The following is a 12951-nucleotide window of genomic DNA, read 5'->3' as shown; positions in this document are numbered from 1 at the left end:
TATATATTCTTAATCAGAACCGGCTGACTGATTAGCCATCCGTTTGTACCTCTTCATTGACGCCTCGATTATCGAGATTATAGTGGAGGAGTAACCGGATTTTGTGTTTAGACTGGTGTGTTTCAAATATTTGCCACACCCCATTCCACCACTGCAAGCAGCTGAAAAGCTGGGATTAAGCCCAATTGAGAATGTTTGGGGGATTTCGGAAAAAAAGATACGGAAACAGAAAACTTCCCCGAATCGTTGGAAACGGCACTGGTAGTTCCTTGGTGACAAGTATGCCCTGACGCCTATTTAGATGTCAATAAGTTTAAATTCGGCGCATAAAAATGTTAGCTTTTATGAATTTTAAATATATTATTTTAATGCTATGTATAATTCTGTGTGAATTTCTAGTGGAATATCAAAGTGCATTTAGTTAGTTCTAATTTTGCGAAAATAAAGTATGAAAATGGATCTTGAATATTAAATACTAATTGAACTTAAACCTACGATAAGTTATAGATGATACAACTGGGATGATAAGGGTTAACCAGTCCTAGAAAAAAAGTTTTAAGGTCGGTATTACACTTCTTCGAGTGTAACCAGGCTAAGACCTTCGTCCTATTGTCCAAGTCGTAAAACCTCAAAGTCTCTCTAACGTATTGAACTATCTAAAAAAATCCTAGAAAATTGGCCCAATCTCGAGGACGACAATAATTTTAAACTTTTTTTATCGCGGAATTAGGCTTTTTTGTTAAACATTTTTAAGGTCAGATTGGAAATGTCCATATGTAGTGTATTTTTTAGTGTTAGTCCCGCCTTGTTTGTCACCTGCCATCACACCTGGACTTTTCATTGCTAAAAAGCGTAGATATAGATAAGAAATTTATATATTTACATAGCTATATAGATACTGAGTACCGGGTATCTTATTCTACAGAGAAGCTACTGACCTCTACATAAGTTTTAAATATCTGTATACTACAACACTTTGTGAAGACTTATCAAGTACTCTCTAACTTCACAGCCCCAATTCAAAGTGGACAAATTCAAAGAACTACTCCACGTGTGCTGTAATCTCCAGCACTACCATGTTCATGCTCTAATCTAGCGATTACAGAGGATTCCGAGAAAGTATTGCGACAGCAGACGGGAACCTGGGACTATGCTACTCCTGGTCCTGGGCGTACTTCTCATGATCTAGTATCAGCTCTGAGTCCGCACCTTCAATGACTCCATCCAGAAGCTCAAAATTTTCCTGTGAATAATTGAATTGCGAGTTTTGATTGATTAAATAAAGTGCACAGCCAGCCAGCCTGCACTGCTCGCCCTTGACTTGATGGAGACCGACCCAAGGCACGAATATGTACACATACATACATACGTATCTATATTTGTATGTCCATGCTCGCATGTGTATGTGTGTGTTGTGTATGTATCAAATGTCAAGAACCAACCCTCCGACTATGTCTCTCTCTTTCTGCTTTCTCCTTTCTCTCTTTCTCTCTTCTCTTGACTCTCTCTCTCGCTCGCACGCTCCTCCCTCCTGCAGTGTGGTGGGCGTGGCCATCGCGGCAAAGCGCTTTGACTTTTCAGAGTATAAACTTCTGCCAGCTGAACGTTGTATTCCGACATCTCATTTGTTACAAAGTTAATGTCGGCGCATTAAGCATACCAAAAGCTCCTCAGTGAAGTCGGGAGTTCAAAACTCTCCCTTCCAGATCCCCACAAACCCCCTCAAAAACTGGGGGCAGCCACCCAGTAGCAGCAACCTTTATTGATTATTGGATCAGTGGATTTTCGGACTTTTTTTTGTTTAGCCTTTTCGTTTCGAACCTTTGGGGTAATGCGAAATTCTATTCAGTACTTTGGATTTCGAGAGTTTCCTTTGTTCGTATGCATACATATATGATATCCGCACATATGTAAACTTAGATGTATGCACATTTATCTATCGGATAAATGCATATCGACGTACTAATACCCTTTATCTCGAACCGAATGGTTCGAATGGTATTCACTTCACTCAATACTTAGGAGGTAATTAGTTCCTCCTTTGTAACACACAGATACACACATATGTTCATAAGTTTAAACACCAATATGTGTGCAAATTCTCATACTTTTGGGTTCGTAGACAGCCACACATCCCGATCACAAGCAATAGCCATAAGAAGGAACAGTTTACCCTCAAATGCAATTACAGTTGAGTGGGAAGACCCTCGACAGTGGGGGCAACAGTGAGGGGGGAAAGTTCGGCGGGAAGGCGTCGTCCGCTGTGGCCCGTTGGAAGAGGGCAGAAGGCATGGCAAATCCAAAGGCACCAGCATCACCCAGGTATTATAAAACAAAAACAAAATGTCAAAGCCCAAGACGATTATACGAGCGCAAGCCGCGCAGCTGCGTCACACCAACAGTGTTGCCTGTCTAGTGGTTTTCCCACTAGATATATTGGCTACTGAATTTTTACAAAAATGTAGAGCATTCCATTGCAGATATCTATTGAGAATCGATCCCAAAGGATCCGAATAAATTTGTTCATTCGGTTTCTTCATTTGACCAAAAACTGTCTAGCTTTAAAGGAAGTTAACGGATCGCTTTGATCATGATTCGAAATATTTTTGAAGGGAATTAAGTTGTTGCACTAACTGACTAAATGACTATGCCTACACATGCAAAGTCGCCCTTCATTTGAGCACATATTCAAACAAACTCTGGGATCTATTTCGTTAGTTTTTAATTGTTTCTTAAGCCAAATCTAGTGAGCTTTAATGGACAAGGCCTGGCAGCACTGACTCTCACTGTAGGAGTGATTCTGCGAGTGCGAGGGTGACTGTGAGTGGGGCCTGCCATGGCTCCATTGCTCTCCTTCCTTCTTCCTCTAATCGCTTAGTCATGATGGCGGCGTTCTCTGTTTCAGTGTGAGCGTGCGTGCGTGTGTGTGTGTGTGTGCGCAGAGAGCGCAGAGCCGGGTGTTTATTGGAGATTGCGATTGTGGCTTGGCTTACATACAACAACAGAGCGTCGGATGCCACAGTATCAAGAAGGAACGAATCAAAGCAAGCCAGCAAGCCAGCAAGCAAATGCGCCACCAGAGTTGCCACTAAAAGTCTTCCTCCTCGGCCCTCGGAGTGGGCGACAGTTGGGGGTTGGGTTGCGGGTGCGGTTATCCTTGCCATTCTTGTTGCTTTTGCTGCTTGCTGCTACGCTCGCTGCTCGATGCTCGATGCTCGCTGCTCGATGCTCTCTGCTCTTAGCAGGGGTATGTATGGTATGGTCCTTGCTGGTGGTGGTGTGCTTTTTGTTCTCACTGCACTCACACTCACACACACAGAGAGACATTCATATGAACGAACGCCCGCCCTGTGCCCACTCACCGACCACGGATTATATCTACAGATTTTTTCCTATTTCGGGGTTGGCTGGATGGCTGGTTGGCTGCTTGACTGCTGGAGTGGACACATCACTGTTTAGCTCCTGTCATGGTTTTATGATAAATCTGAAATCGTACATCGAGACGTTAACATCATCGTCGCTCTCGTAGCCGTCTCCGCTCCGCTCCGCTCCGTTGTCAGTGCCGTCGGATCAGCGCGGTACGGTTTCTATCCGCCTCAGAATCAGGAGCCCAGTTCCAGTTTCCGTTTCAGTTTCGTGGCCGGAAATGCGTTTGCCGTCGTTAGAAGTGTAGGATGGAGCCTACTACGTCGAAAGTCAAAATACGAGTACACTTCTTTAACGTTTAATCGATTGACGTGCTAAAATATTAACTAGTGTTCTATTCAATTCAACGTCGTGCTTATATATAAAAAAATATCTCCCGTAACATCTCGATATGAATAAGGACGAAAGTCTATCGGAAACGCGCCCCGAATCCCAAGGTAATTCCAACTTTCCTGTGTACCGTGAACAAGCAATCAAATCCCACCGAATGGTTACTTTTTCAATATCCACGAAGAAACCAAATTGGTTCTGTTTCGATTTTTGTGATTGGAAGTTCCTTTTTAAATTCAAATAAAGCAAACAAAAGGTTTATGAAAAGTCCCGATAAACCAATAGTATAAAAACTTATACTCTTGCTCGCCATCAATAGTAGAGTATTCTTCTTTATATAAATACAATATATACACAGTGCCATGTCCCTCTTCACCCATTTAAATCCGCTCGTAAACCTCTTTTTGAAGATCGATTAAACTTTATTAGTGTGCATTTTGCTAACAAAAAGTTTTCTGTAAAATTGTTATTGTATTTCCTCCGATTTTGGTCATTAGATAAAGACTTAACACTACATTCTTATTTTTGAGATGATGGGATTATTGTTTATTTTTATTGCATTATTATGACTATTATTGAGCATATTAATTTTCTGTATTCGGAACTCGGAACTCAAGTGGACTCTCCAAGGTTCTCCTAGATCCTGGACCGACAAAAAGAGGCAATCTTCGAGGAGGGGAAGGTTATCTCCAGGTTCCTCTTGTACTTGTAATCGTCCAGTTCAGAAAACACTTCCTAGAACCGGAGACGGCCGAGAATCTGCTCCAGTTCATTCCGATTGTCTATATCTTTATTTATATATCAATAAATCAATTAGTGATCTTTAGTCTGGATACATTTTCCGATTTGGATATTTTGTTGTTGCTGAAGATTAACATATTAACAATAAAGAGAAATGTAGAAGGGGATAAGAAAACAGAAAACAGTTTTACAAATTTGATGATTCGCGATGATTTTAAATATTACTTGCTATTGTTTTAACGGATATTTCAGGGTATACGGAATGGTAGAATGGAATCACAATCCCGAGAAGGAGCATAAAACCATTGCATATTCTGCCATGATGCAATGAAGATTGGCCTATAAGGGACCTATTGGGATCAGAGTCCCTGTTGATTTTACAAAATTATTTTTCAATAGAATCCAATAAGACTTTGTTGCAATAGAGATAGAGAGTTACTACAATATCGGACGAACCAATGAAAAGTACAGGTTTCTAGTGAATTACGGGTCGTCAAACTGTTTTGGCCAAAGCTTGATAAAGGCTAAAACAACGGTTGGGAACGGGACGCCCTCTGGATATAGCTTACGAATCAGTATAAGCTGTGGCCCATATTGAACCAGCTCTGACTGTAATTACTATCCTATTGAGACGCATAGACGTTTAGGTTTCTCATATCGGAAACCCGTATCTTTAAAATATTATTTGATTGCCTTTTCGGATGTAATGCAAAGGTCGGATCACAGCGACATTTTGATCAATATTATATATTAGACGACCAATAAATCGGTATTTTAAGCTGCTATCATGACCCTCCTCATAAAGTGGTCCGATTTTGTCGCAATCTTACTGCGTGACTTGAAAATATGTAGTAATGTAACTGCAAAAGTAATATAATGAAATATAACAATAATCATAGAAAGTGGCACACGGACGGACGGCTTCTGGCCGTTTTTAATATAAACCTTGACCCCGTTCGAGGAGATACATTATATCTTTTTTGTTTAAGCTACTTCCCTTTTGACTGCTTCTCAGTGAAAGCATATAAACATTGTACTTGTTAAATGTGGAACCTTTTTTAACATAATTTAATTAAATCGTGGGAGAACACAAAAAGGAAACGGAGTAATTATGTTTTCACAAGCCATTTACTAAAGAACGTGATAATGCCCTTTACGTATTTTTTTTTTTTGCATTTGATTGTTGTTTTTTTCTTACCTACAAACAAGTAGCACTTGGCATGTCTACTTCCTAATTCCTACTTTGTGCCGCCTCTGCAGATCAATTAGGTTGTTAATTTTTGCGGTTTTGAGGGTGTGCGTGGGGTGGACGGTGGATGTGATACCGGGCTCCAAGACAGAGCACCGTTTCAGTCCGATCATTCTATTGGCAGCTTTATGTAGTAACCCGATCCCTCCAACTCCAACCCCCGCCAATGATCTGTCCGATCGGACTACTCATTCCGTTCAGAAATATTTATGTGCTACATTATATTATGCATATTTTGTATAGAACAATCGAAGAAAACTAATCAAATCAAATCGAGTCCACAACCTTCCGATGGAATGCACGAATGGTCTTGCAAATTCAATTTATGATAATCACGAAATTGAATTAGACTCAAGTCAGGGCGCTAAAATTTCCAAATTCATACCACAGCCTGGGAGCACTCTTAACACTTTTGTCAGGAGCACGCCAAAGTGAATTTCAACGAGCCCATAAAATTAACAAAGATGGAACGTCGGAAAATGCAAGCATATGACGCTAATCCCCGGGCATTAGACCGCAGCAGTGGCGTGCCAGTTGGTGGATGCCGGTCCATGGGCAGGTCCAGCGGCGACCCAGGGCAGGGCCAGGGCCAGGGCCAGGGACTTGAAGCCAAGAAACCCAAACGGTCGGGCGCACAGCCAAGTGGCGAGAGTAACAAATGTGGCCTGGCATCGCCTCGTCGAGGGTTAAGTGCATCAAAAAATCAGTAAGGAAACTACAATCAAATTAGGGTGTGATGGCAAAACAATCGTCCCCTGAGGCAAATTTTGCGCACAGATTGCTCGGCACGAGTCGAGTCGATCCGAGACGAGGCCGAGTCGAGAGCCGTTTGGCTTAATGGCACCCTAATTGAATGTGTAAATATATTTGCGGATTACAGGGCGTCAATGTCGCTACGCAGGGATAAGATCAGCAGGTCCCGGGCACCCATTTACCCCCTACCCCTACCCCTACCCCTACCCCTACCATCACCTAACCACATCCGAGAGAAGTTGACAAATTGAAATTTAATTCAAATAAACTACATAAGTGATTTTTTATTACTCGACCTTTGCAGAGCTGCACAGTCCGCAGCGCAACTGCTACACACCACCGCCAGCCCCGATGCACGGACAACCAACCCCACCGACAGTGGCAGCCTCTTCTGGAGCCCCTCCAGCTCCTCCCGTTTCTGCGGGGCGTCTCCTCAGCTGGAACCACAGTGCAGCTGCAGCAGCAGCAGCAGCAGCGGCGGCGGCGGCTGCGGCGGCCACCTCCAACCAGTCGGCGTCTTCGGCGGAACAGTCAACGATGTCCCGAATCAAAGGCCAGAACCTGGGACTCATCTGTGTGGTCTGCGGCGACACCAGCTCGGGCAAGCACTACGGGATCCTCGCCTGCAACGGCTGCTCCGGGTTTTTCAAGCGCAGCGTGAGGAGGAAGCTCATTTATCGGTAGGTAGCAAGCACTAAAGTCCGAAATCCGCCCATTCGCATAAAAACGTTGCAACATTTGTTAAAAGTGGGAGACTCTTGGATTGGGGTGGACTGTGGGCTGTGGGCCTCTGTGCCATGAGGACCGTCTGGCGGATTACAAAACGCTTCCAAATTCATTACAATTATTCAAATCTTTAGGATTTGAGAGTCAACTTTTGAATGCGCCCTCGCAGATATCGTGGGTTTCGTGGGCACAGTGCGGGGCATCATGTGCGAAGCGGCTGGTATGTTCTCCGCACTGAAGCTTAAAATGTAATTGAATTTAAAGTGCTGATTTCGTTAAAAGATTTGGTTTTTTCGCTGTTTTTTCTTTCGTTTTTCTGTCCCGCGAATCATAAAACCCGACATGCCATACCCTGAGATAAGACAATCAATGCTAGGCCCTGCCTACCAAAAATTATGATACAGTAATGTATATTTGCTTTGCGGCTCCCAGAATGCACGGTAAATCACAAACGTCGAAATCTCTGTATCCTGGCGGTCCCCTGAGATTGATATGCGGGGCTTAAGCGCAAAACACTTGGCCAAATGTGACCCGCCCGACCAGAACCCAGTCCCCAGAACCCTCACAGATCCCAAAATCTTTGCCCACAGTCTGCCATCGGCCTAAGCCGAATCGCAACAAAGTCAAAAAGGGGGCGGGTTCTGCCCGGCTTTAAGCAAAATAGAGCAATGTTCTTGTTCTCCCCTGTGAGAGACCGAAGGGATGACTCGATACACTGACTCTGGGCTAGTGTATATTCTCTCCGACGTGACATGTTTTTCGATATTCGTTATAGTCAATCGGAGCCAGGCCAAGGAGACCAAGGGGGTGGTCGCTTCTATGTCGTCGTCTCTGGTGGTCTGGTCCCATTAAGTCGTTTTCAATTATAATCAATTGTTTCCAATCAGAACTTTCGAGCTTAGCTGAAGGAATTTCTTTTGGGAGGCTAGTGACAAAAATTGTTTGATTAAATTGCAATCTGTACCGTTTTCATTTCAATTGTCCTTAGAAACAAAATGATTTTTCCCATCAAGACCCGAAAGTTGATCTGATGCTCAAAATATAGGATATATGTACAAATCTCTTGGCAAACATGACGTGTTTTTCTCACTCTTACGGAATTTTCTGATAGTTGGAAGTGAGTTGGCTATAAAATATTATTGTACTTTTTTATAGACCATACAAATTGATTCAATCTTCATAATTTGTTTACGAAGACCAGCTAATTTGCATAAAAGTGTGACCATTTTAAGTGGATAGACTCGTAAGCATACGAATGGTATTTCCTGGATACATTTACTTAAGTGCTTTGTGAGTTAGCTGATATTAGCAGAGGCGCCAAAACATACATAAAATGGGATAACAGTTGGAATTCGGTAGGAAATTGTCCATCTTTGAGTTTTGGCACGGGCTTAGAGAGCGAGGAGAGGCAGTGATGACTAGACACTAAGCTAAAGTGGTCCGACTGGCGACTGGTTGGATGGTTGGGTCTCTCTGCGTCACGGAGTCATACATAGTGGCTAACGGGCACAGCACATGGCCTCTCGGGCTTGATTTGATTATGTTCCGCAAGTGCAAAGGGCAGAGGACCAGTAGGAGAGGCGGCGAACAAAGACCGAAAGGTCGATGGAAGAGAAGGTTGCGGATTGTGGGTAGTGGATGGATCCTTTTGCTGCCTGCTGACGAACTAAAGCACAGACTCTGAAGTGCTTTTGTCCTCCGTCTATTGGCGGCTGGCATTCCGGTCCGTTGACGTTAGTGTTAGTCTGCTCCTTTGTGTTCTGCTCCGGTCGGATTTGACAAATGTTGCAATTTTTGACACGACAAATCTCGTTATCTGCGGGAGGATAGGAGGCGAATAACTTAATTATGCCCGGCAACTGGTGCTTTCCTCGGTACTCTACTGTCTAATCGATGAATGCCTCTCTCACCCTCACGTACTTACTATATTTTGATTGCAGCTGCCAGGCGGGCACGGGACGCTGCATCGTCGACAAGGCGCATCGGAATCAATGCCAGGCCTGCAGGCTCAAGAAGTGCCTTCAAATGGGAATGAACAAGGACGGTAGGTTGCTGTCACTACTTCACTATTCTATTAACATCTATCAGCAGCACTCATCACCCATCGCTCTAATGAAGTGAAGCACGTTTAATTGGTCTTCAACAGAACAGAGCAGAACCGCAAAAGCCTGTGCACACGTGCCCGGTTCCACTCTAAGTAAATATACACATCTCTGGTCTTCTGGTCTTCCACTTCCATACCCCTTTCACACGCTCTGCCAGCGGGAAGAGCAACTTCGGAGCACGCTTCCTTGGGGTGGGTACCCATGGGTCCCCGCGGGTCCCCGTCCCCTCCAGTGCGGGTGGGCCTTATTTACATATTGCTCACCCAATTGATTTGTTACCTGCTGCTTGTTGTCTTTGACAGATTTTGCGCAGCTTTAGAGCTGCCACTTGAGTGAACCCTCATTGATTATGTCGAATGAAAGTTTTGTCGCTTTGTTGCGAGGCAGACACGGGTGCAGGGTCTGCTGTCTTTTACAACGCGCTCCTCGTAACCACCCAAGTCGGAGGTTCGCCAGAAATTCAATAACATTTCTCTCAATAGGGTAGAATCGTATACTGCAGTAACATAACTCTTTGTACACAGCTCGATATCTTTAAAAATTATATTTTCCAAACTTCGATAACCAAACTAAAGTCGGTTGGGTTCCCCTCTACATAGTTCCATAAGGTATAACCAATATATATCTGGTTTCTGCTGCAGTCATAAGCAGGCAAGGGCAGCGACTCTACTTTTATACCTTGCACTCAGTCAGTTAAAAAAGTAATTGATGTCACTTATACAATCTATTTATACGAAATTCTCGTAATTCGTATATATGTATTTATCTCTCTGTCAAAAAGGGAGAAATGATGTGTTCGTTAATGCTACGGCAGTACCAGCAGCATCGCGCACACTGCACGATGAAGAGTGTGTGTGAGAGAGAGAGCGAGAGAGAGACTGAGTAGCACATGATAAGGTATAGTATATATTGGTTGTGCTCTATGATTCTGCGTTATCTGTGTTCTCGTATCTTCGAGTTCCGCGGCTTCTTCTTTGAGATTGACTCAATCGGACTTCATTATTTCAAACATCTTATTTGGCACCCCACTATTCAAACTCTATTGTTGCTCCTTTCGTAATGTAGCCATAAATTATGCGTGGGATATGCAAAATACTCGTAGCCCCTGCCGATCCGCCATTATTAGCGAAGTAGTAGCTCTGTGGCAGCCTCATTGTGCGGTAAAATTGCATCAACAAATGGGAAAACAATTTGTAGGCGTGAGCGGCACGTGACCACAAAACCAATTTACTATGAATGGCTGAGGCCTGACGGGGCGGCCGCTGCTCTGGCGAAGCTGTGTGTATATGCTGATGAGAAGCGGCGGGAAAACACGGCTCAGCAAGAGCTGATGTGGGCCGTACCTGTGAGGCATGAAGCAATTTTATCAGTGTGACATTTCCTCATTATGGACACGTCTTGTCGTCCGAAGCGTCCGCACACCTCGATTGGGCGTGTTTTGCCTTCCTGCTGCGTGGCGACCTGCGAGATATTCGAGGACGATTTAGATCTGGAGTACTCATGTTAGTTGCATTTGTTTTCCAATTACAGCGGTGCAAAATGAGCGACAGCCACGAAACACGGCCACTATACGCCCGGAGACGCTGAGGGAGATGGAACACGGCCGGGCTTTGCGCGAGGCGGCCGTTGCCGTCGGTGTTTTTGGGTAAGTCTCAACGTGTGTGTTTGTGTGTATTTGTGGCTGTGCTGTCATTTGCATAACTCACTGTCTAACCGCCCAAATCTCTGGGTAACTCCAATTTGCAGACCACCCGTGCTACTATCGCCTCCCTGCTACGGTTCCGGACTGCTGCCACCGCCCTGTGAGTAGTCGCCTTTCCATTCGATTCTTAGTTCTCAGTAAAAACTCATTTGATTCTCTTACAACTTGAACAGCGCTAGGCAGCCTGCCCCCAGGACGTTTACTGCACCACAACCACCTCACCTCCTCCATGCAGCTGGCGGCGAATCACATGAGCAGCGCCAGTTTTCCCATGTTCAATGCCGCCGGAGTGCACCACTCGCCGAAGGAGAAGGCTGTGTATGGAATGGCCATGGAGCTGACCAGCCGCGGCAATGTCTCCCATTCGACCAACTCGAGCAGTAATCATTCGATTGATCCCAGTTCCCCAGCGCCGGAAGCAACCAACGAAAAGAACAACGCCGGTGGCAGCGTCTCCTCCGTCAGCTCTTCCAGTCCCACACTAGAGAACGACAATGATGGTGGGTAGAAAGCCCCCATACACATTTTTTACGAGTTCCAGCCCATATACCATCAATTTTGTTTGGTCTTTCAGACGATTCTATTGATGTGACCAACGATGAGGAGCCGCACACAGGCAGCAGATCCGACTCCAATTTCATCATGCCCCAGTTCATGTCGCCTAACCTATATGCTCACCAGCATGAAACGGTCTACGAAACGAGTGCTAGACTTCTTTTCATGGCCGTGAAGTGGGCCAAGAACCTTCCAAGCTTTGCCCGTCTCTCGTTCCGGGATCAGGTAGCGTAGCCCATAGCAATGTAAGTAAGTAAGTTGCAACTTTGATTGCTCTTTCAGGTCATCCTGCTGGAGGAGTCCTGGTCAGAGCTGTTCCTCTTGAACGCCATTCAGTGGTGCATCCCCTTGGACCCCACTGGGTGCGCGCTCTTCTCTGTGGCCGAGCATTGCAATAACTTGGAGAACAACGCAAACGGTGATACTTGCACAACAAAAGAGGAGGTAAGTTTGAGCACAATTGGCCTACGAGTGTTGGTAGTTCGTAACGATATTGTCGTTGGTCAGCTGGCAGCCGATGTTCGAACTCTACACGAAATCTTCTGCAAATACAAAGCTGTACTGGTGGATCCAGCTGAATTCGCTTGCCTGAAGGCAATTGTGCTATTCCGACCCGAGACCCGTGGCCTTAAGGACCCAGCACAAATAGAGAATCTTCAGGATCAGGCCCATGTAAGAGACCAGCCAGAGCCGTTTGGTATCTAAATTCGGACTATCTAAATATGTATCTCTACTTTAAACAGGTTATGTTGTCGCAGCACACCAAAACGCAGTTCACAGCTCAAATTGCACGGTTCGGAAGACTCCTCCTGATGCTGCCTCTTCTGCGCATGATTAGCTCCCACAAGATTGAATCTATCTACTTTCAGCGCACAATCGGCAATACGCCAATGGAAAAGGTGCTCTGTGACATGTATAAGAACTAGTTAACTTGTGCTTTACGTTATACCAAATTTAAATAAATATGTTTTAGTGTCTTGAATGTTAAGTGGCATTAACTGTTTATTCTATACCGAAAGAACATTCTTTAGGACGTCTTATCCGTAGGCTAGTTTCATAAGCCAGCTGCCAGCACAAGTTTTAAAAGTACAGAATATTCCGGGGAATTAAATTAAATTAGGAAAACGCGGCAGAAAATACTCCTTTTGATTTGGGTTGTATAACTCTCAAGTGGATTGTGATAGTGCCTACAATAAATTACGGCTCTGGTTCTGTATTTCTCTGAAAGCTAGAAAGCTCTAAAAGCCCTGTTCTTTTCTCAATCAGACCGCCTACTTATAGATGTCACTGAATCGTGTGAATCGTTTCTTTTGTATACAGTATATCTTAGAAAAGTATGTACAAAAAATAAGGTTGATTTATAT

The 12951-nt window shown here is 44.4% G+C and overlaps 1 protein-coding gene across 1 annotated transcript; it reads left to right on the top strand.

Annotated features, from left to right (window-relative positions):
* Positions 1 to 3817: 3817 nt before the first annotated feature.
* On the top strand, positions 3818 to 12555 carry LOC6593146 (photoreceptor-specific nuclear receptor). The gene is made up of 10 exons (XM_026986276.1): positions 3818 to 3863; positions 6804 to 7179; positions 9166 to 9269; positions 10861 to 10975; positions 11077 to 11132; positions 11206 to 11532; positions 11607 to 11812; positions 11870 to 12031; positions 12095 to 12259; positions 12331 to 12555. Exons 1-10 carry the CDS (start codon positions 3818 to 3820, stop codon positions 12511 to 12513), a joined length of 1740 nt encoding a protein of 579 aa, XP_026842077.1. The 3' UTR covers positions 12514 to 12555.
* The last annotated feature ends 396 nt before the right edge of the window (positions 12556 to 12951 follow it).

This window comes from Drosophila persimilis, unplaced genomic scaffold (assembly GCF_003286085.1).
Source record: "Drosophila persimilis strain 14011-0111.01,24,50 unplaced genomic scaffold, DperRS2 tig00000002-arrow-pilon, whole genome shotgun sequence".
In the NCBI taxonomy this organism is placed as follows: domain Eukaryota; kingdom Metazoa; phylum Arthropoda; class Insecta; order Diptera; family Drosophilidae; genus Drosophila; species Drosophila persimilis.
This window is presented reverse-complemented; position numbering and strand designations above follow the sequence as displayed.

Bases quoted from the DNA above. Each gene is read 5' to 3' on its own strand.
- LOC6593146 (XM_026986276.1), top strand. From the start codon at position 3,818: ATGAATAAGGACGAAAGTCTATCGGAAACGCGCCCCGAATCCCAAG. The intron at 11,813-11,869 runs GTAGCGTAGCCC...TTGCTCTTTCAG, and splicing joins GTCTCTCGTTCCGGGATCAG to GTCATCCTGCTGGAGGAGTC. The intron at 12,032-12,094 runs GTAAGTTTGAGC...GTCGTTGGTCAG, and splicing joins CTTGCACAACAAAAGAGGAG to CTGGCAGCCGATGTTCGAAC.